The following is a 22,006-nucleotide window of genomic DNA, read 5'->3' on the forward strand; positions in this document are numbered from 1 at the left end:
CATTAGAACATGCAATTAAAAATTTGCATGCAAGTAGTCTTATCCATATATATTGGGATGCTTTGAAAAACTAGTCAGTGTTTTTACTTTGAATGTACTTGCAAACTATCCATTTATTAACCTCTATTTACTTACCAATCCCAGAATCTGCAAGATGCTAAAATGATACACAAACATAAACCCCGTGGATAAAAGAGCCCACCAGAAATTGCAGAGTGGTTCTGGAGTGTAGATACCTTGAAAAGAAAGGAATACATTAGTATTCAGCTGAATTGCTGCGTCCATCAAACACTCATGAATAATCCTCTCTTTTGCTCTGTGGATGTTAGGGCATCTGGCTTTAGCTGATAACCTACTCAATACCATTATAGTAATTAATATTTGAGAGCCTTACTTCTTACCTGGAGCATCCTGATCAGTTTGTTCCCTCCTTCTGGTCCAGCAGTAAAATGTACAATATGTTACCTCATGAAGCTTGCCTATTTTTCACCAACACCAGTGATTTGTACCCCATTTTTCCTTCTACCACAGAAGTACCAAATGATTTTGAAATACAGTAATGGTATACAATGAATCTTCAAAAATCAGGTTATTTATACTTAAACACCTGCCTCTTATGGGGGCTATGACTTCAGCATGCACAGAACTAACCTAGGTAGTGGCAGTTCTTGCACAGCACTGTATTAGAGCATAGCCTAATTACCATTTCCTAGTTTTTAATAGTTTAATAACTATTAAAAAGTAACTTGCACCAATAATGCCTAGGAACAGAAAAGCTGTATAAAGTGGTCAATCCATTAATGACAGACTGTGCTTTTAAATGAAAACTGCTGTGGAGGTATTTTCAGATATACACTACAAACAATTTTATAATCAGTAGATATCACAGATAAAGTTTTTTTTTCCCTTCAAATGAAGTAGCAGATATCACATTATTCCTGGGTTCACCTTTCTCTCTCTCTCCTCCTGAAACTAGGTTTTGTCAATTTACTGACAAAACACAGTATCACGTGATCTAGAATATACCAAGGCAATCAGATCTAATAAAATTACCCTCAGATACAAGACTGTTTCTGGAATTAAATATTCAAACATCATATGGTGAGAACAAAACCAGTTTACAGAGTTCTCAACACTCTTACTAGCACACATAAAATTTTCAGTGTAAGATATGGGGAAAAATACTATTTTCCTTATGACTTTAATAACTTAACCTAGGGACAAAAAAAGATGCACCATGTCATGCCGCTCAGCTGCTATAAGAAGTTGTACAGTTTCAGATGATTGTAAAAATACGCTGGCATTTTTTAGCTGCCTTTGTCTGCTCTCTGACCCATTAGATATTATTAAATATTGGAACGTGTATCCAGTACTCAAAGGATAGCTTACAGCACAGAGTGCAGTATTCATATTAGCCTTTGCTAGCTAGCACATTCAGTAATTACCAGGAAGTAATTACAGACTTCAGCATATACTGTACAGGGCTACTGGGAACTAACTACACATGCGTAGCTAGCTATGACAGAACTCACCAGACTAAAGCTGGTATGAGTATGCCTATGTATGGTGTCATATGTAGATAAAGGCAAATAACTGCTGTTAACTTGCTTTACGACACCACCATATAATGGTACATCCTGTCTCAGGTTTAAAACCCCTAGAGCACTGCTTTCTCAGTCCCTGTTGCCCTTTTACAATTCTTTTCTGCATAGTTTTCTTCCATAGCTTGTACTCATCATGCCAGCTCAGATTGATTTTGCAGTAGCTACCTGAAATAATCTGAGATATAATTTTGTGAATGTTACAATTTCAAAGTTACCTACGCTTTATTGTCTAAACCTGTACATCTATTCACTGTCCACTCAAAATAACATAGCTTCTCTCTTGCTAGTCAACAGAGATTAAGTAATTGATTGTATGCTTGAATGACAGCAGCACATATGCACTCCATATATCGCTCACTGACTTTAATGAGCAGCAATATTAATGTAATTACCCGAGATACAACGGCACACCATGTTTCAGTAAGCAAGCTGCGACTTGGAGCAGAGAAGCTACTCTGAAAGCATAAGGCAGCTAATAAGATTTCTTATCCAGTGGGAAGGTGAAGGTCAGAAGAAGCGTCTGAACTATAAGCAAAACCCAAAGGTAAAAGTGAACTCTACATGAGTAACTTTAAGTGGAGTACTCTACAGGTAAAGGGAAAAACATTCACAGCAGTCTAATTCTTCGAATGTACTTAGCAAGCACAATCTAAGAGCTGGTATCCTATTTAGAAAATGGTACAGGAAACTTTACTTAAATAGCAATGATATTCATTAAACTCCACTGCTGGAAAACATCAGATACGTGATACCACCTTGAATATGGTTTTTCATTACAGAGAGCAAGAGAAGCAGCAGCTAGCCTTGGTGTCAGAGTTCAGGAGACCATGGCTCTATTTTTGGCTGCGCCAACTTTAAGTGACCTGGTCAAGCTATACAGAAGCTCTTTGTGCTCCCTGCTCAGCTGTAGAGCAAAGAAAACATCATTTCACTTGCAAAGGTTTTTTTGTGTTGTCTTTGCAGTTTTAGGTGCATGTTTAACCTAGATGCAAAACACAAAATAAAGTTTAAATAAGCTATCTAAAACAGCTCCCAGGAACTGGCAGAGTAGCACTATACCGAATTTGGTTTCACATAAACTCGCCTGGTTGGCAGTTGCCTGTGTTATTTCAGAAGTATTCGACAAAGCCCGAGAACAGACGGTAGTAGTCTGAACAGGTAAACACTCAGAAAAGCCAGAATCCAGAGACCTTGATATCTGGGGGACTTACAGTGCAGGTAGTATATAAACACTAAAATAGACAAGTGAACCCAGCTATGAAACAAGACTGGAGGGAGAAGGCAGTCATTAAAAGACTAAGGAAATTGCACAAGATGACAAAACAGATCAGTGGCATAATTTGGCTTTGAACCCAAGCTTCTCGTGTCCAGCTTCAATCTAGTCAGGGAATCATGTTTCAGAAGTCACTTAGGTGAGCTGTTTGGGTCCCTCCAGCAAAGAATTTCATACTGCTACATCCTCTCTCTGTTGCAAAACTTCAAAAAAAATGTATTAGCAACTCTCACCCTCTACAGACTTTTGATCTCGCTTTATATAGAAAAATCCCTCCTTGCTAGAGTTTGCAATCCTGAAAATAATAGTGAGATTTTCAGCAGTAACATTATTTGGACATCAAGGGACAAAAAGGAAACAACAGCCTCCACATGAAAACATTTCAGAGAGCTCTGGATTCCCAAGTGTGCTTTGGGAAACTCATTTTAAATTCATACCTGGGATAATTTTCTGTACATTTCTCATTAAATAAATAATCACTACAGATTTTATTACTCTACGGTCCTGCTATTCAACAGATGACTGTTTAACGGAGCCATGTGGTCTATTTTCTGTAGTACAGTCTGTTAACAGAAACATACAAACAGGAGAACTGAGACCCAGCTGAGTGGTTGTTTGAATGGCCTGTGTTGGCTTTGGCAAAAGCTACTTGCTGCTTACATAGAAAATCAAGTTCAATAGGTAGCAGTGAGTTTCACCCTCTATTCACTAAGGATCACAGGCAATTCTTATATGTTAAGCACTTTCGAAAATGTAATCCAACTGCCAGTCTGGCACTAATCTCATTCTCAAAAATGCTCGTGCCCCAGACAGTTGAGACCGTTCCAAATCAGGGTCATCCAAGTAGGCCGTATATTTGCTCTTGTGTTGAAATAGCACGGCGGTGGATATTTCAGTTTAAATTAAGCTTCATTATTTCAATAGCATCGATAGAAAAGATTTCATATAGATTGAAGAGTCTACGGTTCATCATCTGCTTCTGCAACAAGAATTTGTTGACCTTGAACATGCCAAGTGGTTAATTTTACCATCTAGGAAATGGAAGTATGGCTTTAAAAATCAACAAAGTGACTCAATTTCTTTTATACTGCTTCCCCCCGCAGTGTCTTGTGCTAATTCTAGTGTTCTTATGAACTATTACTTTTATTTGAAGTTCTCAAAACACAGGCTTATAAAAATTTGAATGCAACTTAACAGAAAGTATTTTGTATTTCTGTGAAAACATAATGCAGGAGAAGACTACTCCTCTGTTTGAATTAGAACCTAAATATAGTACAATTTTTTAATTTAGTAGGGTGTTAAAATAATCTCTTTTTCCTAATTAATGTCTGGCTTTCATTCCCACTACATTTGATAGAGCTTTACCAGTTTTCCAGCCCAGCACACTCTCCTTCACAATTACAGGTAGACCTGCTTAATCCAAAACTCAGAGCAACTATTACAATTCCTTCATTTTCAAGCTTATAAAAATGTGAGGGCAAATTCATTTCCATTTTATTTCCCTTGATCAAAGGGTTAATTCTAGTTGTGTGGCCTATTGAGCTAGCCCAGAGACCAAACTTCCTCTCCAGAGGAAAACAGGAAAAATGTTCTCAAGAGGATGAGCCTGAAATCCAGTTTCCCCTACAGCTGTTCTGAATCTACATGTAGATTTCAAAATACTACCTTATGCCAGAAGATTTCCATTTCCCTCAATGCCAGCTAGTCTCATCAGAATTGGCTCAGACAGGGGTCTTATATTACCTGCTCCTCTCAGGAACCATTTTTTATACTCCATAAAGAAGCAGCAGCAGTTCTTCCTTCATAAAGTAGTAGTTCCTCCATATACTGGTACATATCCTTCTAAACTTCTCTATCTCCTGGTAAGGGAGAGAAGTCTTTAACAGACCTTGGGCCCACTCAGAGAATGCCACATTAACGTCCTTCTTTAGTTTTAAGTGTTTCATAATAGGCCACCATAGTTTCAAAGGAAATGTAACTGCCCAGTGCATAAAGCTCAGAGGGTCACACAACATAAGACATACATGTCCCCTCTTCTTCCTCTCCAGCTCTCTTAAATCATCAAATAAGATTATCCTGAAACCATCAAGCTACATGAGAGACTGCAGCATGAGCCTGCAGCCAGAGCAACGGCACACACCTCCAGCTGAACAGTGCCACAGCCACCCTGCTGCTCAAGGTGCCATAGTACAGGCACAGCTGGACAGTGAAACCAGCATTTACGTCAAATACATGGGATTCAGGAGGTAGAGAAAAGCTGGAATCACAACATAGAAGCTGCTAGCAGGAGAGTAGGAGAATAACACACAAGAGTTGACAGGTCTCCAAGTAATTAAGACTTTCAGTGAAAGAGCTGTACTGCGCATTATCAAGTATTTCAATGAGGATGGAGATAAACTAGATTTATGACTACGTAACTATATTCAAATATATAGTGATTTTTTTTTCCCTGAATTACTACTCAGGTATATAATAAAGCCTGCTTTATAACTCCATTTAAAAGCTAAAGAAAGATGCAGCTAAATACAGGGAAGTGTCACAAAGCGGGGAAGTGGCTGAGAAAGGGTACAACAGTTAGAAATATCTTTAAATATCGTAATCCCTCACTCTTGCCAGCAAGTCCTAACAGCCAATGGAAAGCACAAGTTCAGATCTGCAATTGCTTTAATTGCGCTTTCCTAGTTTACGGCCACAGGAAAAATGATCCTTTCGTCTGTACTTGGTATCTGTGTTCTACATCTTACAATGTAGCCCAGCTTCTCATTAGGTAAGAAACGCTGCAGTGCCCTTAAGAAAGCTGGCTATACAGAGCTGCTTCTGTCAATCTATCTGAAGTGTGACAGAGTCATGCTCCATGAGAGGGGAAAAAAGTAAAAAAAAACCAAAACAAAACAAAAAACCCCATCAACTTCTACTGACTTTCTGACAATGCCATAGAGCTTCATCTCTTCTGATATCACTCTTGAAGATGCTTAGATCAAAAAAGAAAAGGGCTTTATGACTTGAGTCAGAGAGACAGTTTCTTTATTGCTTATAAAGACACAGCACTTGCCTTATAAGCTGAAAATTCTGACTCTACTCCCAACAAACAACTCAACTACTTAATTATTTAGGGCGTGTATGTCTGTCCACTTGTGCACAGCTGTACAACAGTGAATCAGCTCTTAAAATACATGGGGCCAGACCACAGGACTGTCCAGAATTTACAAGGCCATTAGTGTCAGTTTTGGCTCCAAAAGAAGATTCCCCCCGCTCAAAAAACAAAAAAAAAAACCCAACCAAATCAATTTACTTCCTCCACAGTGTGGACAACCTGCATTTGAATTGTGAATTTTGAGAATCTGCATAGCCATTTGGACAGAGTGGATGCTGGAGACTATCTCCCCCTGCAGGCTAACGTGTCAGTGACACCATTACAAAGGCCTCTGATCAAGCAAACATGATACCCTGTAAGTTCAGGTACAGGTGTTCATACATCAAATTGCTCCTAAAAGTGACAAAATCCTAAAAAAACTCAACATCAACATCCTTTTCTACTTCATTAAGTTAAGTCAACTCAATAATGCTGGGGATCTCAAAACACAAGGAAGATTATCTCCTGAACAACTCTGCTAGAGAGCTGCTACAAATTAACCCTTATTTCAAACTGTTGTGGAATGCTATCATTTGCTCACAGCACTCAGGAAATAACAATTCCATTTTAATTAAATTTCAATATGATCTGAAGCTCTGAAATAAGGTGCACATCTAATCTTGTCAAATCCATCAGAAAATCTGACCAAACTAGCTTAAGGACAACGACAGTCAGAACTGTGAGTCTCTAAGGCTGATGCAGGGCAAACTAATTTTTTTTTCATTATGTTAAGAGTATACAGTTAGAAAAACTAAGTTGTCCTGACCACCACTGAAGGTCTCTAATACCTTGATCTTAGAAGGTCAGGTTAATGCACTGTTGAAATAGTTGAGACATTACACTTCCTCAGCTGCCATCTCCCTAAGCCTTCTACCAGCAATCTGTATCCCAGTAGTGTAAAGTATAATTATCTGAGCATACTCATATGCTTCAGAAGACCAGCTTAGTTGTAGATGAAAGTGGTTTGAGGAGTTTTTCAATGAAGGGGTTGGTTCCATGGTCTAAATCTGCACTGCTGTGGTTCCCATCTTCTTCCTTTCACCTTGACAATTCATTCATTGCACCTCCCTTTTGCCAATCCTAGCACTCAGATGATGCAACAGTAAACCAATCCAGAAGATGCAAAAAACATTCATACTTTTTTTGACAGGGAAGCAAGGGTCTCACCTAAGGAAAAGAGAAAACTGACCTACAGCTCTGGTTCAGCCTATCCAGCTATTTCAGGAATGCTGTGTCCTGCCCAGATGCATACTATAATTTTTGGCAGGGTTCACAGGTGATACAAGGTGAGATTCATTCTGCAAAAATGTTGCCAACTGCAGATATACTTCATGTAAGAACTACCTTGAATTAGGAATCTTCTGTGCTGGCCTGTTGTATCTGCACTACATCTATTTTGCATGAGAGCCTCTTACTGCAGCCAAGAAATATCTGAGCTATAGTGCATTAACATTTCTTTTGTCTAGCCTGACATGCATGTTTATGTATACATGCGTATGTGCACTTAGAAAGAAAATATGTTAGAAAGGGAAGTACAGAAATTTATATTCACTCAGTACAGAGGGGAGGGAGAGGGAAGAGGAAGAGAAAAAGAGGTCTTAATCCCCAAGAGGAAATACATGCTTAAGCTTCAGTGAGTTCACTGTGCAACACTGAAGCCTGAGTTCTGAACATCTCTCTCATCAATTTGATCCTAAGCATAGCAAAGCCCCCACACTTACATGGCGGGGGGGACATGAAGGTGATGCTGCCAGTGCAACATGACCCGTCTTCACCACTGTAATGAATAGCAGGGAGAGAAAGAAAATAAATGATTACAGCCCTTGCTTACTGTCACCCAGTTTCCTTTCAAAAAAGAAACACATCAACAAGTATTGAATGTGTGTGCATGACTGGTATGATACTTGATTAGCATGTCAGCAAACTTGGACATGCAGTTCAGTATAGAATGAGCCTCAAATCAACTCTGCTTCAGGTGTTCTGCTCAACCTTCCTTTGAGAAATGTTAATACTACTGTTGAGATCCTGTTATGGCCATCGGTAATATTGGCAGATTCCCAATAAAACTGAAGTAGTATATTTTTCCATATACGACCCATTCCTTTTCATTTTTCCAATTTTACTACCCTTCAATTACTTCTCCCAACCATAACCCATAGATTCAGTGATGGAAATTTCTATTTAAAATACAGAAATAAAGCTGCGTGCTAATCAACATCAGTGATGAAAAAGCAATTTTCACAAGATATAGTTAGGATAAAGGATGTGATCTACTCAGAAAGTACTTTAAACAAAGGTGCTAGTGAAATGACAAAATATTAACAAAAGTTTTCAGGTTGAGTAATTTTTCCATCAAAAATCATACATTATGTCTCCTGTGGCACTAGCCATAACTACTACAAAAGTCCATGGGCATTTTGCTAACAAGGTATTACAGTCAGTAAGATGATCAGGAGCCAACTGCATAAGAACATGAACAGTTACTAGTTACACAGCCTAGGGCAGTCTCGGCTGACATATTTAGCCTTTTAGAAATTTCACTGCTATCATGTCAACATTAGATGGCAGCAAATACCTGTAAATTAATAAAGGCCAAAAATTTAGAAAACTGCACTAGGGTGACAACTGTACAACACAAAGCCCTTCAAACTGCAGATACAGTCCTGTCAGCCCCAGAAAACCAGTGCTGAAGAACCCAGAGAACCTTTACTTCAAAACAAACAAAAAACCAAACCAAACCAACCACCCAAAAATCAGAGGAACACATCAAGTAACATCCAAGGCCAAACTTTAAAGCAAAAGAAATACATGTGTTAAAATGATGTTATATGGGAACTTCAAGGCCATCAAAAGAAGTGATTTAGTGACACCACAAGAGCTTGGTTTGTCATTGCCTACAGTGTACTACATGGCTGTTTATACTTTGTCCCCTCTCTCCCCAGCCCCCTTCTGCAATGATTAGGAGTTCCTGTAACTTCTACAACTATACTGCACTTTAGCATTATTTGCCAGAATTTTAAGATATCAAAGATGGATTAAAATTAAATGTGGCTAGCATATTTCTTTTGGCATTATGATCTTTTGAAGTATGATACTTCACTTTTTCCTTTGGATCATTTTCATTTCATTTCACTCAGCAGTGAAAAACAAAAAGGTTACAAACCCACAGTGAAATAAGTGTGAAAGGTTCTAAGTGACTGCTGGTATAAAATAAAAAAGATTCACCAGAATGGAAGAGGCTGACTATGCTTGCTCTGAGCATTTGCCAAATTGTATCCCATTGCTTGACATCACATCCTTGGGGTTTTCATTAAAGGCTACTGAACATCTGGACCATAAATCATCATCTTTTATTTCCTGGATGAAACAATTTAGCTCTGCTAGAAAATGCAGCTGGAGGCGTGTCAACGCTAGAGGGGGGCAGAGCATCACAGCAGGTGAATACATACTGCATTCCCTTCTAAGGAGCGACAATTAGAAAAATCACTGGCCAGTGGAACAATTTGGGATGCCCAGACTTACTGAATTATTATAAGTGAATGCAAGATAGTAATCTTGTTAGAAGAGATAACAAGCAAGCTAGTTCATTTCACTAATATGTGTCTCTACATTTCATTAGAGCCTCAGAATTTCAGGAGTTTATCTAACTAGCTGACTAATATTTACTTGGGGATACAATAATATTTTTTTTTTCAGCTCATTTTAAGTTGCAGTACTTCTCAAGAGACATCCAAGAAGGCAAAAGTCTTAAAAATACATCCCACCAACAACTTAGAATGTTGCAATATGGCAGAGATGCTACTCAAGAAGATAGTGCACATTATGATAATACATTCTTGATAGCCCTTTGGGCAAAAGACCGTTTTTTTTATTCCCATTTCAGTGCCTGATACAAGTCTTTGTTACCCAGGTTACAACTCCAACATAACATCAGAAACTATTAAGTAACAACATAGAGAAAATGGGCAAAAAAAAAGCAAGAGTAAAGCCTGTGGTAACCATTAAACACAGCTTTTTCATTGCATGGGACCAATTCAATATGTACAGACTAAATTGCCAACCTACCTCCTTTCCGCAGCAGATAGATGGGCACAACATAAAGCATCACATGCTGGATGTAATAAATTTCCATTTCAAATGGAAGCTGTGGAATAAGGAAAATATTTGTAAATGTTTTTCATCACTAACAACTGAGTTACAAGGAACCATTCTCCTTATAACCCATGACAATCCCTTCAGTTCAGTTATTTTATCACCGATGTGTATTAACAAAGAGGTGACATTAATAGTCAGTGCTTTGAAGGTGCAGCTAACTGCACCCATTCCATTCCCCTTGCCACAAATGCAATGCAGCACTTCAAGTAGACAATTCTCAAAATTATCCAGAAGCACAAAGGAATAACATAAGACTGCTCTTTTCCCTTTCTTAGTTAGCATAAATTACCAATAACAATGGAAAACCCTCAAGCAATCAAACCAGAAACTATGCACACCCCATATGACAGTAGCCTATTTAGAAAGAAAAGATAATTGCTACCTTGTGAGTGACAGAACTCTATAAATGAGGTATTTTACATATATAAAAGTATATAAATAAATATATAAAAGTAATTACAGAGGAGGCCTGTGCAAAAACCAAAAGACCTGATTTATAGCAATCTGCATGCTTGTGTGAAACTGCTAAGCTTCACCAAATATAAAATAACCCATATTTTATAGGTTTTTAAGAGAAGCTGCAGAAGGATATATGTAAACAAGTTACCAGTGAGTAGTAAATCAGGTATTTCTCACCTGCTGACAACTTTTGGGAAATTAAAATTAGTCATTTGTGTGTTTAGTTGAATTCATGTTACTTCTTAGAGGAGAAGTCAGACAGACTGTGCTAAAATAATACTGTGCTAAAAATAACTTGAACCACAACTCTGAGTTTAATTTGAGCCCCTTAATCCAGAACCAACTAATTCTAGCTCTTTGTCAGTTAGAAAAGGTGATGCACTGTATTTGAAAGTTATTCCCATCTGTAAATGCCTTTGCCTGTATCTACTTGTTAAACTAAAGCAACACATTTAAAACTGAACAGTAGTAGAAAAGATTCAAACTCAAAATTGAGAATTCAACTTCTTGTTGCAGCTCACTTACAAAGCTGAAAAGACGTACTTTTCCATTATTTCTCAGAAGTGAAAACTGGACAATACCACCACACAAGTATGAAATCTCACAGGAATAACACAAAGCCATTAGCTTTGGTTCAGAAGCAGACTCATTCTATCATTCTACAGGCTAAAGCAAATCCAGATGCAAGTGTTACCATCGTGGCTTGTCAGCGGGGAAGGGAAAAGGGGAAAAGCGGGGAAGGGAAAAGGGGAAAAGCGGGGAAGGGAAAAGGGGAAAAGCGGGGAAGGGAAAAGGGGAAAAGCGGGGAAGGGAAAAGGGGAAAAGCGGGGAAGGGAAAAGGGGAAAAGCGGGGAAGGGAAAAGGGGAAAAGCGGGGAAGGGAAAAGGGGAAAAGCGGGGAAGGGAAAAGGGGAAAAGCGGGGAAGGGAAAAGGGGAAAAGCGGGGAAGGGAAAAGGGGAAAAGCGGGGAAGGGAAAAGGGGAAAAAGGGAAAAAAGGGGAAAAAAGAAAAAAGCCTTCCTTTTCTATTATTTTTCTGAGACACTGAGGTATGACTTCAGTCATACTTGAAACAGAAACATTACAAAAAATTCTACATCAACAGAAGTAAAGAAAGGTTGAAACAGAGTTTGGTTTTCTTCCTAAATAGTGGTCAATAAACAGCTGGTAATTAATATAGTGATCTTTTATATTCAACAACAATTCTTATAGCCTATTTTGAATATAAAAGATGCTAAAACCAACAGCTGGATTCTGCTAGTCCCGGCATCCCCCAGCTGAACACTCAGTGTCCTGATTGCAACCTTCAAGATGTTCGGCCAACTCTTGGGAGACTAAGCTAAAAAAATCTTCCATACAATCTGTTGGGTTATTTTATTCCAAGTATTTTGTATCAAAACATAAAACCAAGCAAGATAATAGTATGCTCAAGCAAGAACTTCACAGAAGTTGTGAGGTTTCCTGAATCTGAACCTTTTCTGCTGTCCCTTGTTGAGAGAAACAGAGGGGAATCAAAATTATTTTGAAAGAGGCTAAAGCAGTTTTCCTAACTGGAAAAAAAGCTGTACCTCTCCCAGTTGGAACAGGCTTGCTTCAGAAACAATAGCTCGTGATATAAACAACACAACGTGAGGCACTCACTCCTGCCAAGGAGCATTCTCTATTTAGTATCTGTGTTTCATAAGGGCTTCTATACTCGCAGAGTTGTGACGGCCAGTTACACAAACACTACGCTCGGGACACTTCTGAGAACAGAGTAACTGTTGTTTTGCTGCAGTAGTGTTGACAATATTTTTTTTTGTAAAACAAAACATCTTTTTTTCCCACTATAAAAGATTGCTTGTTCTGAAGCCTGGCTAATTATGCAAGTGCATTTCCTGCTATAGAGTCGCAAAAGCAGAATTTCTGTACAACCAAGCACTCAAGCTGTACAGCTAGGCTACAACAAACAGAAAAAGAACAAACACAAAAGATGAACTATAAAGTTGTACTGGGCAACTGACTCACCTAGCTCTAAAGGTCTTGTCTATAAATTGTTTTATCAATAAAAGACTCACTCACAGATAGCAGATAGGTAGGTACCTTTTAAATGCAAAGAGAAACTGCAAGTGAAGACAAGGTAGGAAGGATCACCCATCAATCTAGGATTTAAAAGAACCTCTTTGTGAAAACAAGCAAGTGCTTCAGCGAGTGGTAAAGTTTGAGAAATTAAAAAAAAAAAAAAAATCAAAGCAACACTTACAGACCAAAGTAAGTCAAAATATTGAGTTGGTCCCTCTACTAATATTTGACCATAGGCACTCGTGAAGGCCACAGGTATTTAAACCCAGACTCCAACAATCTCCAAAGTGGACCTTCTTCATAGGCCCCAAGAGACTTGTCCTCTCCTGTCAGATGCCACCATGGAAACCTAGCAGCCACTCCGAAGAGCAGTATTTCCCTAGTAACAAACCAATGATGTTCACGGTACATTTCTTCAACCACACTTGTCCCAAAAGAGATTCAGAATCACTGGATATTTGTTACCAAGATAGACTCATCTGAACTCTGTATATTAATTGCCAATTTATTTGCTGGTGTTTCTGTATTAAACTCCTATGTACCTTACCAGCTGCCAGCATCACTCTTCCTGCATTTCATCTTGTTTCACTTACTCAGAATCTTAAAATAACTAATGCTACAAGACAAAAGGACAAATTACCTATTTCTTCTACTAACTTATATTCTAGGCTCCCTTAACAGTGTAAATGAATACAGAGGACAGGCTACTCTGTTACTGAAGACAATAAGTAAGTTTTTCTCCTTTAAAGATTCCTATTCGTGGCAAAGCAAATCTGCTTCATCCATTCCTAGGTTTTAACATTGGTATAAAATCATATACATTTCAAAACACACCAAACTAATACTCACATACACAATTCCTCTAAAATACAAGATCAAAACATGCTAACAAAGTACTCTGGAAACAAACATTCAGACTATTCACTTTTTACATTTTGTAATGAAGTTTCTGATAGAAAATAAATGGTGTTTTGTTCCTCCAGGAAGAGCTTGGCTTAAAGCACCCACATGTGCTTCTAGCTCCCACATCAGCCTGGTATGATGCAGATTCAGAAGTGCCACATTCCCTGGACACATGCTGAAGGTCCTCTGAAAAGTACCAAGAATAGTGAGCAGGCACTAGACTTCCACCCCAGGAACAGGTAAATTATGTACAGTTCTGCCAGTCTAGCTAAACTCCTAGCAGCTGCTTATATTGCTTGGGACACTGAAAAGAAGAAACTGTATCACAAAGTATTAGAGCTCACCCTTGCATCTCTGAGCTTGAAGAGTCACAGCCACCAACAGCAGTCCTCTGAGCACGTACTTAATGTCCTAACTCAAACCAGCTACTGCCCTAAGGAAGCAACTAGGTCTTTCCACTAAGCTTTAGAAAAATCTCTTCAAGACAGCAGCTGAGTTGAGCCCCAAAGTCAGATATTCCAATGAGAGTTTCCCCCCAAAGGGTATGGCGCACTATACTAGTTTAAATGAGTTTAAACCCACTTAGACACAGCAGTTGGTTTTCAGTGGGCTAGGAGGTTACCACTCTGCTCTGTTTTCTGAAAGTAGTACTCCTCCCTCTGTTAATTATTTATAGCTTAGCCTTTTATTTGCAACAACACCTCAAGCACTGTACTGTGTAAGAGCTCTCCCTCCATCACCCTTTACAAAGACTGCAGAGTACGGCAGAAAAAGGAATAGAAGGAATTCAACTCCCAGATTCTGGTCTTTTCTGTAGCACATCTAGCACAAAGTCTAGTAAACATCAAATGTCATTCTGTACCAGCCACCTTCTTAGACATAATCAGTAACTCAGACTCATAACCTATAATCAGTAGCTAGTTTCCTAAACATAATCAGTAATCAAAGAAATAAACCAGAAACACAGGCTTTTCTTTCTACCTGCAAAGCAGACCACAGAACAGATTAAACAACAGAGAGGAGGAACCTATATAGCGCTATACAATACAAAAATCATGGGGCAAACAGCTACTAGGCCCATGTAACATACTGGTTACTTCTCAGCATATTTAGGATTGTGATAGCAAATTACTTTTTTGGCAGAGAATAAACAGCTGCCAGAGAAGCTTAGAAGAATGGTCTAAAAACGGACATGAAGACTTAAAAGAAAATGCCACCAAAAAAAACCCAAACACAAGTGGCATTTGGAAAATGGACTATTTCCAGTCTTAGCAGAACTCATTTCTCCAGCACACATCCGAACTGGCAAACAGCCAAGAAGTTGATCCATGCTCAAGTTATTGTTACACTATTCGGGCAGTTCTACAGCTCAGGCACCAGCTTATACATCTGGCATAGATCAGAAAAGACATTCCCCTATATTTTAATATATGGGAAAGAGTAGAGTGAGAAAAAAAATTTTGTTAATATTGGCATTAATGTCACCAGCAAAGCCCCTTCAAATAAAGAAGTAGCAGGGCTGTCACCCATCCACATGACGGTCTAAAGCAGCATCCCAGATTTTATTTGCAACAATTCCTTTTCATTATATTTTAGGGGCAGTGTTTCATTCAGATTTCCTGCCATATACCCGCTTGTCTGTAATTGATATGAACACATATTGATGGGTCTCAATAAGCAATCTCTGTTTCAAGTAGGTGTCTCAACCAGTATCACTCCCAGCCGTTCTACGCAATCCAGTCAGTGCAGGGAATTATAATTCCCTTAAAGGATCGTTAATTCATCAGTTTTATCAATGAATTTTATCTAGTTCTCATTTTCAATTAATCCTGTTAGGGTGAGGCATATATACAGAGGGAAAGAACCAGAATTTGCACCTGCTACCAAAGACAGCGTTAGCATGCATGAGCTACAGAACTCATGAGAGTTTATAAAAGAGCATCTCTTGTGCTGACGGACTGTAGAGTGAAGACATCATAGAACACAGGACTAGAAATAATATCCTGCTACAAAGGTGGAGGAGACCAGAAACATAACAAAGCAAGAAACACGACTGTATTTTCAGCAGTATATGAATTCCAGAAAATCCAGCTAGGGCAAGGCCCCAGGATTCCAACTCCTGACATACCTAAATTCTGACAAGTTTTATGAGAATTTTTTTCTTGGAGTGCTTGTTTTGGCTGGGATAGAGTTAATTTTCTTCACAGTAGCTAGGATGGGGCTGCATTTTGGCTTTGTGCTGAAACCAGTGCTGATAACACAGGGACAGTGTAGTTGTTGCTGAGCAGTGCTTACCCAGAGCCAAGGCCTTTTCTGCTCCTCACCCCACCCCACCAGCGAGGAGGCTGGGGGGGGCACAAGAAGCTGGGGGGGGGACACAGCTGGGACAGCTGACCCCGACTGACCAAAGGGATATTCCAGACCATAGGACGTCATGCTCAGCAATATATAGCTGGGGGAAGAAGAAGAAAGGGGGGACGTTTGGAGTGATGGTGTCTGTCTTCCCAAGTAGCCGTTACACGTGATGGAGCCCTGCTTTCCTGGAGATGGCTGAACACCTGCCTGCCCATGGGAAGTGGGAAATTAATTCCTTGGTTTGCTTCGCTTGCGTGCGTGGCTTTTGCTTTACCTATTAAACTGTCTTTATCTCAACCCATGAGTTTTCTCACTTTTACCCCGCCAGTTATCTCCCTCATCCCGACATGAGGGGAGTGAGCGAGCAGCTGCATGGGGCTTAGCTGCTGGCTGGGGTTAAACTACCACAGTTGGCCTGCCACTACAGAGGATGATGCTCACCGAGAAAATCAGGAAGGGGCATTGTTCAGTGCACTCTAGACTGAATGCATTTGTTTTGACTTTTATCAGTGTTTTGAGTATTTGACTAGCACTATATTTGGTGTTTATTGTGTCTCATAAAAAGGCACCACTGTCTTCTGGTCACTCAATTTGATTATACAAACCAGCTCGCATTAATGATGCAACGGGCATAGTCAGGCATTTGTAAGGTCAAGTCAAAACCCAGGAATAATACAAGATAAATAATACTGATTTCAGAAGTAGTATTTTTCCAGTTCCTCTAGATATAATATTAGGACTATTTATCACCACCAGCAGAAGGTAGATTTACATTACCAAATGAAAGTGTGATTGTAGGCTCCACTTACACACCCATACCATTTTAATGCACGTAGCATAGATAACTGCCAAAAGATGCAGAAACCTTGGCTTTAGCACCTACCAGCAACCAAAGCACAATCTCTCGACAGCCCACAATGTGCAATTGTTCCATTATTTCTCCTTGTGCCAGTTAGACTAAGCCAGTTTAGATATGACATAATGTGCTACCATAACCTATTCCATTTTGCTGTGTAGGCACAGGCATTTCAGGCAAACTATTTAGTACAGTGAATTATTACCTTAACAGCCAACAGAAATACAGCAGGCAATGATCTACTCTATTACGCAAATTCACCGCAAGTACTGCTCAGAGTATGATTCTGTTCCTGAAACAGATTTAGAATGTGTACCTCTCAAGCCAAATAGTTCTAATAATAGAATATAGTGGCTTCTGGAAACATTAAAACTGTACCATCTCAGCTGTGTGAGCACAGACAGCAAGCCCAACACCTCTGGGACATGTCCTGTTTTTTACTTTATCTATACCAACATTTTCAGGACATCAGCTTGCAAAAAAAACACTTTTAAACCAGTGGAAAGAGTTTCCCTTAAAATTTGATGAATGCAATATGAAAGTTCAAACAAAAACAGTTACTCTCCAAACACTTGGAGTCTTTGTGGCAGTTAAATGAATTTAGTCACATAGCTAGGTTATCAGGACCTACACTGTATTCCATATAATATGAATACAAAGTAAAAAGAAATCTTTCTACTCCTCTATATCATCTTATGCCTTTCTAGGCTGCCACTTGGGAACCTAACAATCTGATTGCCTTAGCATCTTCTTCTCTATTTACTTAAGGGTCATAAAAGATTACCCTATTTTCTATGCAAATTGTTAATGCTGACCAAGAATGAATTGCATTATGAGAAAGGAATTAAATTATGAGAGAAAATTAAAATACCCTTCATTTCTGAAAGGGTAGTAAGAACTCACAAAACTGAACTGAATAAGAAACAAACTGACTTGTCTTTATCCAATGACTATTCTAATGCACAAAATTTAACTCCATCAGCACACTGTAAATAATGTAGCAAATAACTGGAATAGTTAGTTGCCAAATAAATACAAGTGGGTGCAACTGTTTTTCAAGACTGTTAATTGTTGGCACCTCAACATCATGCCAAGGCAGGAAAAAATTTTCTTGGAAAGAACAGAATAGACTGACCTCATCTTTCAGGCTACATTTTTTTTGGAACACTATCCCAGGTGCCCATTACAGTCCAATAAGATTTTTAACAAGTATAGTGTCACTGAAAGGTTAAAACAACAGAAGGTAGAAAGTTTCTACTGTAGTTTCAATGAATATCTCAACTCTCCATTTCCACTGGTAACAGGCTAATATTTAAGAATAGTTTTGAAATGACTGAAGTTCTAAAAAAATTTAACAGATACATTAACAAGAAAATGGAAAATGTCAAATTATGCTAGAAGCTTTGAAAAATTTCTTTTTCAGGACCATTTAGCATTGAATGATACATACAAAGAGAATACTTACAAAGCATTAAGTAACGTAATTGATAGCAAAAATACGTTACCCCAGACTGTGCCACAACACGTTGTAAGAGGTGTTCTGGAAATTACTTCGAACATGTTAACACTTAGAACCAAAATCCTGACACCTGCTAGTTCCTAACACATCTAATATTTTCACCTGCCTCTCACTGCTTTCATCTCCATAATGATACACAATTTGCTAGCTAGCATGTACGTGCTGTACTGCTGAACTTGCTAAATTAGCAGGCTTCTCCAAGAGACTACAGCTCAACAGTAATCATGTACTGCCTACAAGATAACTGACAGGCAATCCACATCGAAGAGAGAGGTTTAGAAGAATGTCAGCTGAAGACAACGAAAACTATCTACAAGACAACATCCAGCTGTATATCAAGTAACTCATAAGGATAAAACATATTTTACACTATGAAAGGTAACAGCAAGGCGTTTCGGTACTTAGAGCAATATATCAATTTGGTACAATCTCTCAAAGTGATGGGAGGCAATAGTCTCCTGCTTTCCAGTTCCCACTGACCTCAGAACTCTCTCTGCCCCAGACATCTCCTCCCTCCTCCCTTCTAAATTAATAGTTGGGTTAGGTGCCCAATTTTTCATGCTCTTTGTGCCACACACTATATATTACAACTGTTTATGGATGTAACTAAGTATACAAAATTTTTGTATGAAATGTACACGCTAAAATAAATGTCTTAAAATGTCATAAAATTGAAATTAAAAAGTTGAGGCATAGAGACACAACGATTCTTGACCGAGTCAAAAGTTTTTCACTTAGATACTACAAACCAGAGCAGACAGCATGGACAAAATTACTGCGATTTTTTTGAACTTCCTACTAAGTTCTAAGAGACATTTATTGCTTTCAGGACAAAGTCAGTGTAAACAACTACAGTGACAGTTGCAGAGCAGAATGTGTGTCTAACACAAGAGAATCTGGGTCAAAGCAGCAGTGCTATAAAACATCACCCACATTATCTTGTGCCAGAAGAAACACTGAAAAGAGAACAGCCCAGCAAGCAGCTGTTAGGCCAAAAATATCCTAAGTTGTATTTATTCAAAAAATATTTGCTCTTGGACATTATCCTTTGGCTCCTCTATCCTTAATTAAGGAGAGAATTTTATAAGTAGTCTGTATTTTTCCTATTTAATCACCACTGCCCTAATACAAATGAGATCTATGATGATGGCAGAGAAAATACAAGCTAATGATGTATTAAATATTTCAACATTTTATCCTTAAAAGGTTACCCAGAAAAATAATTTTGTTATGCTAAAGTTTATACTTACTTACAAACTAGATAGTTTGAAATACAAAATAAAGAGTTCTCCTTATCAGGAAAAAACAGTTGTTTTATTCGTTTGCTGCCCCTTCAGCAGTATCAAGTTTTAATAAAACATAATTGCAAACTGCACATAAGCTGTTACAGTATAGAAAAGAATATATGTAGTTACCACGTTAGGATGGGCAATGTAAATCTTGAAAGAACTCTAGGGTTATATACTACTAAATCCACTGAAATCTGAAAAATATGATCCAACCTCCTGTGCATGTGTGTGTCATGCTTTATGGAAGATTATTTTTAATATGTAAAAGCCTACAGATGTATTATCCTCTCTCTAGTAACTGAACTGTGTCTCAGTGCAAAATGTTATAGTCTTAAAGAGGGGAAAAAAGAAACCATTTACGAGCCAACAATAAAACTGTCAGTTTTCAGGTCTCCTAGCTACCAGTGTGGCCAATCAACATAGCGTATCATCCATTAAGTTCAATACAGATGCAGATTTTTATACTTAATCTTATTGAGACAGTCAAGATTTAGCAAATGGATAACCACTAACAAGATCTGTAATGGAGTCTGAAGTCCATAACAATTTTGTCAATAATATCATTAATTCACATGCTATATGGATATAGATATGAGTACTTTATCCAGACACCATAAACACATAAGCAGATAAATTTAAGTGAACTCCATCTTAAAACAGACATTTAAATAACTGCAACAATGTTTTTTTGCAAATAAGTCAAATGACAAAAAATGAACAAGCATATAGGCATATTCGCATATACACATACACACACACCCTACATATGCATGCATAACAGCTCTTAAAAATAATCCTTAGAAATGTTTCATATGACTCAGACTCAGGATCAGTTTTCTTATCATTAACTCTTGATAGGTTTAAGAATCTTACTAGGGACACCACAGGCTAATTTTTCGTCCAGGAGACAGGAGTTTTATAGCAGATTTGAAAACCTGGATGGAAAAAAGAAAGCTGCTGTGCCTAACCTTAGGGGAGAGGGGGTGACAACCACCACCACCATTTGACATTTTCCATGCCTGAGGAATCTTACACTTACATATAGCCTGAAAAGCCTGAAGCTGAATTTTGACCACAGGCCACAACACTAACCTGTGAAAGCCTCTTTCAAAGCCATTAAGTCTTCCCTCATTTAAAAGCTAGGATGGAATTAACACTTTGAATACAGCAGTGTTAGCTTTCCACATTGATTTATAAACCCAAAATTCCAAGATTCGTATTTTGGCTCCATTGTAGTGACCTGTACCAGGAATCTACAGCCTGGTAAAATGAACTGTAAAAGGCCAAAGCAAGCAAAGGTCTAACTAACATCTTGCCAAACAAAATCTTTCAGAAATAAATAAAAAAGGAGGAGGAAAAGTACAGTACACTCACCAGACGTGTATTAACAACGGGAAACAGCAATGCCAAGAGGGCCCCATTGAGCATATGCATCTGCAACCTGAGAAAAGAGGTGTGATGTTATATTCACAGATGGAAATAAAATGCAGTATTTTCACATATTTTAGGTAGTATCTCTTCAATAAAAGGTAGCAAGAGATTTAAGAAAATTCTTTTGGCTTAAATTTGAATAAAGCCACTGTTAAATGCAATAACCAGATACTGTTAAATGCAATAACCAGGACAAAAACCTCTCTTTAAATACACACTTAAATAATTTCCTAAAGGAGGACTGCCTTTTATAATGAGCTTTGGATTCCTAGAAAGCCTGGACTGCCCATTTGTATTAATCCTGTTCATGATGAAGCTGCTAAATAGTTGGAATTTTGCTGTTCATTTGTCTTTCAGAGCTTAAAATAATGTATTTGATAAAGTTTTTTACTCCTGTCTAACTCTATAAACATACAGCTTCAAAGTAAAGTTTCAGGAATTTGGAAGAAGTCCATTAAATAAAAGAAGAAAGTCCTAAGCAAATAAGGCAGGAAAGTATTATTATAATACTGTATTTTGTATAGCTTTCAGCCATCTTTTTCTGAACCACTGTTGTGTCACATGAACACAAAAATAGTATCAGTGCTGTTTCAGTCTACTTTACATAAGACACAAAGTAAGGAATAAACTGTTGACAACCACTGCCTGTCATAAACCATTAGGACTTTAAAAGCAACTTGAGGGGGAAAAGGTATTACAATTTCAAAACAGTTTTTCAAAAGTAATTTATACCCTGTCAGGGTGTCAGAAAACAGAAAGGCTCATTCCGAAAAGCAACAAATATTGTGGCCTCTGCTCTGCAACTGGTCTTTTGCAAATGCATAGTAAACCCAGGATTTCCTGGACACCAGACATAACTTTTCACACTCTCCAAGTTGGAGATGCTAACGCAGCATCTCTGCATTCAGCCCACTCCCTGCCCAAATAAGGAACAGCAGAAAAAAGTTGCAGAGAGACAGTAGCAGTTCCA

General features: G+C 38.3%; 1 protein-coding gene across 1 annotated transcript in view; it reads right to left on the bottom strand.

Annotated features, from left to right (window-relative positions):
- Window positions 1-22,006, bottom strand: part of TMEM164 (transmembrane protein 164) — a 47,543-nt gene that overhangs the window by 6,734 nt on the left and 18,803 nt on the right. Inside the window, exons 4-6 of the mRNA XM_052813761.1 lie at window positions 20,980-21,046; window positions 10,076-10,154; window positions 136-236 (exon numbers count right to left, since the gene is read on the bottom strand). Of these exons, the coding sequence (XP_052669721.1) occupies window positions 136-236; window positions 10,076-10,154; window positions 20,980-21,046 (247 nt within the window). The remainder of the gene's footprint in view (window positions 1-135; window positions 237-10,075; window positions 10,155-20,979; window positions 21,047-22,006) is intronic.

Source organism: Harpia harpyja, chromosome 18 (assembly GCF_026419915.1).
Source record: "Harpia harpyja isolate bHarHar1 chromosome 18, bHarHar1 primary haplotype, whole genome shotgun sequence".
Lineage (NCBI taxonomy): Eukaryota > Metazoa > Chordata > Aves > Accipitriformes > Accipitridae > Harpia > Harpia harpyja.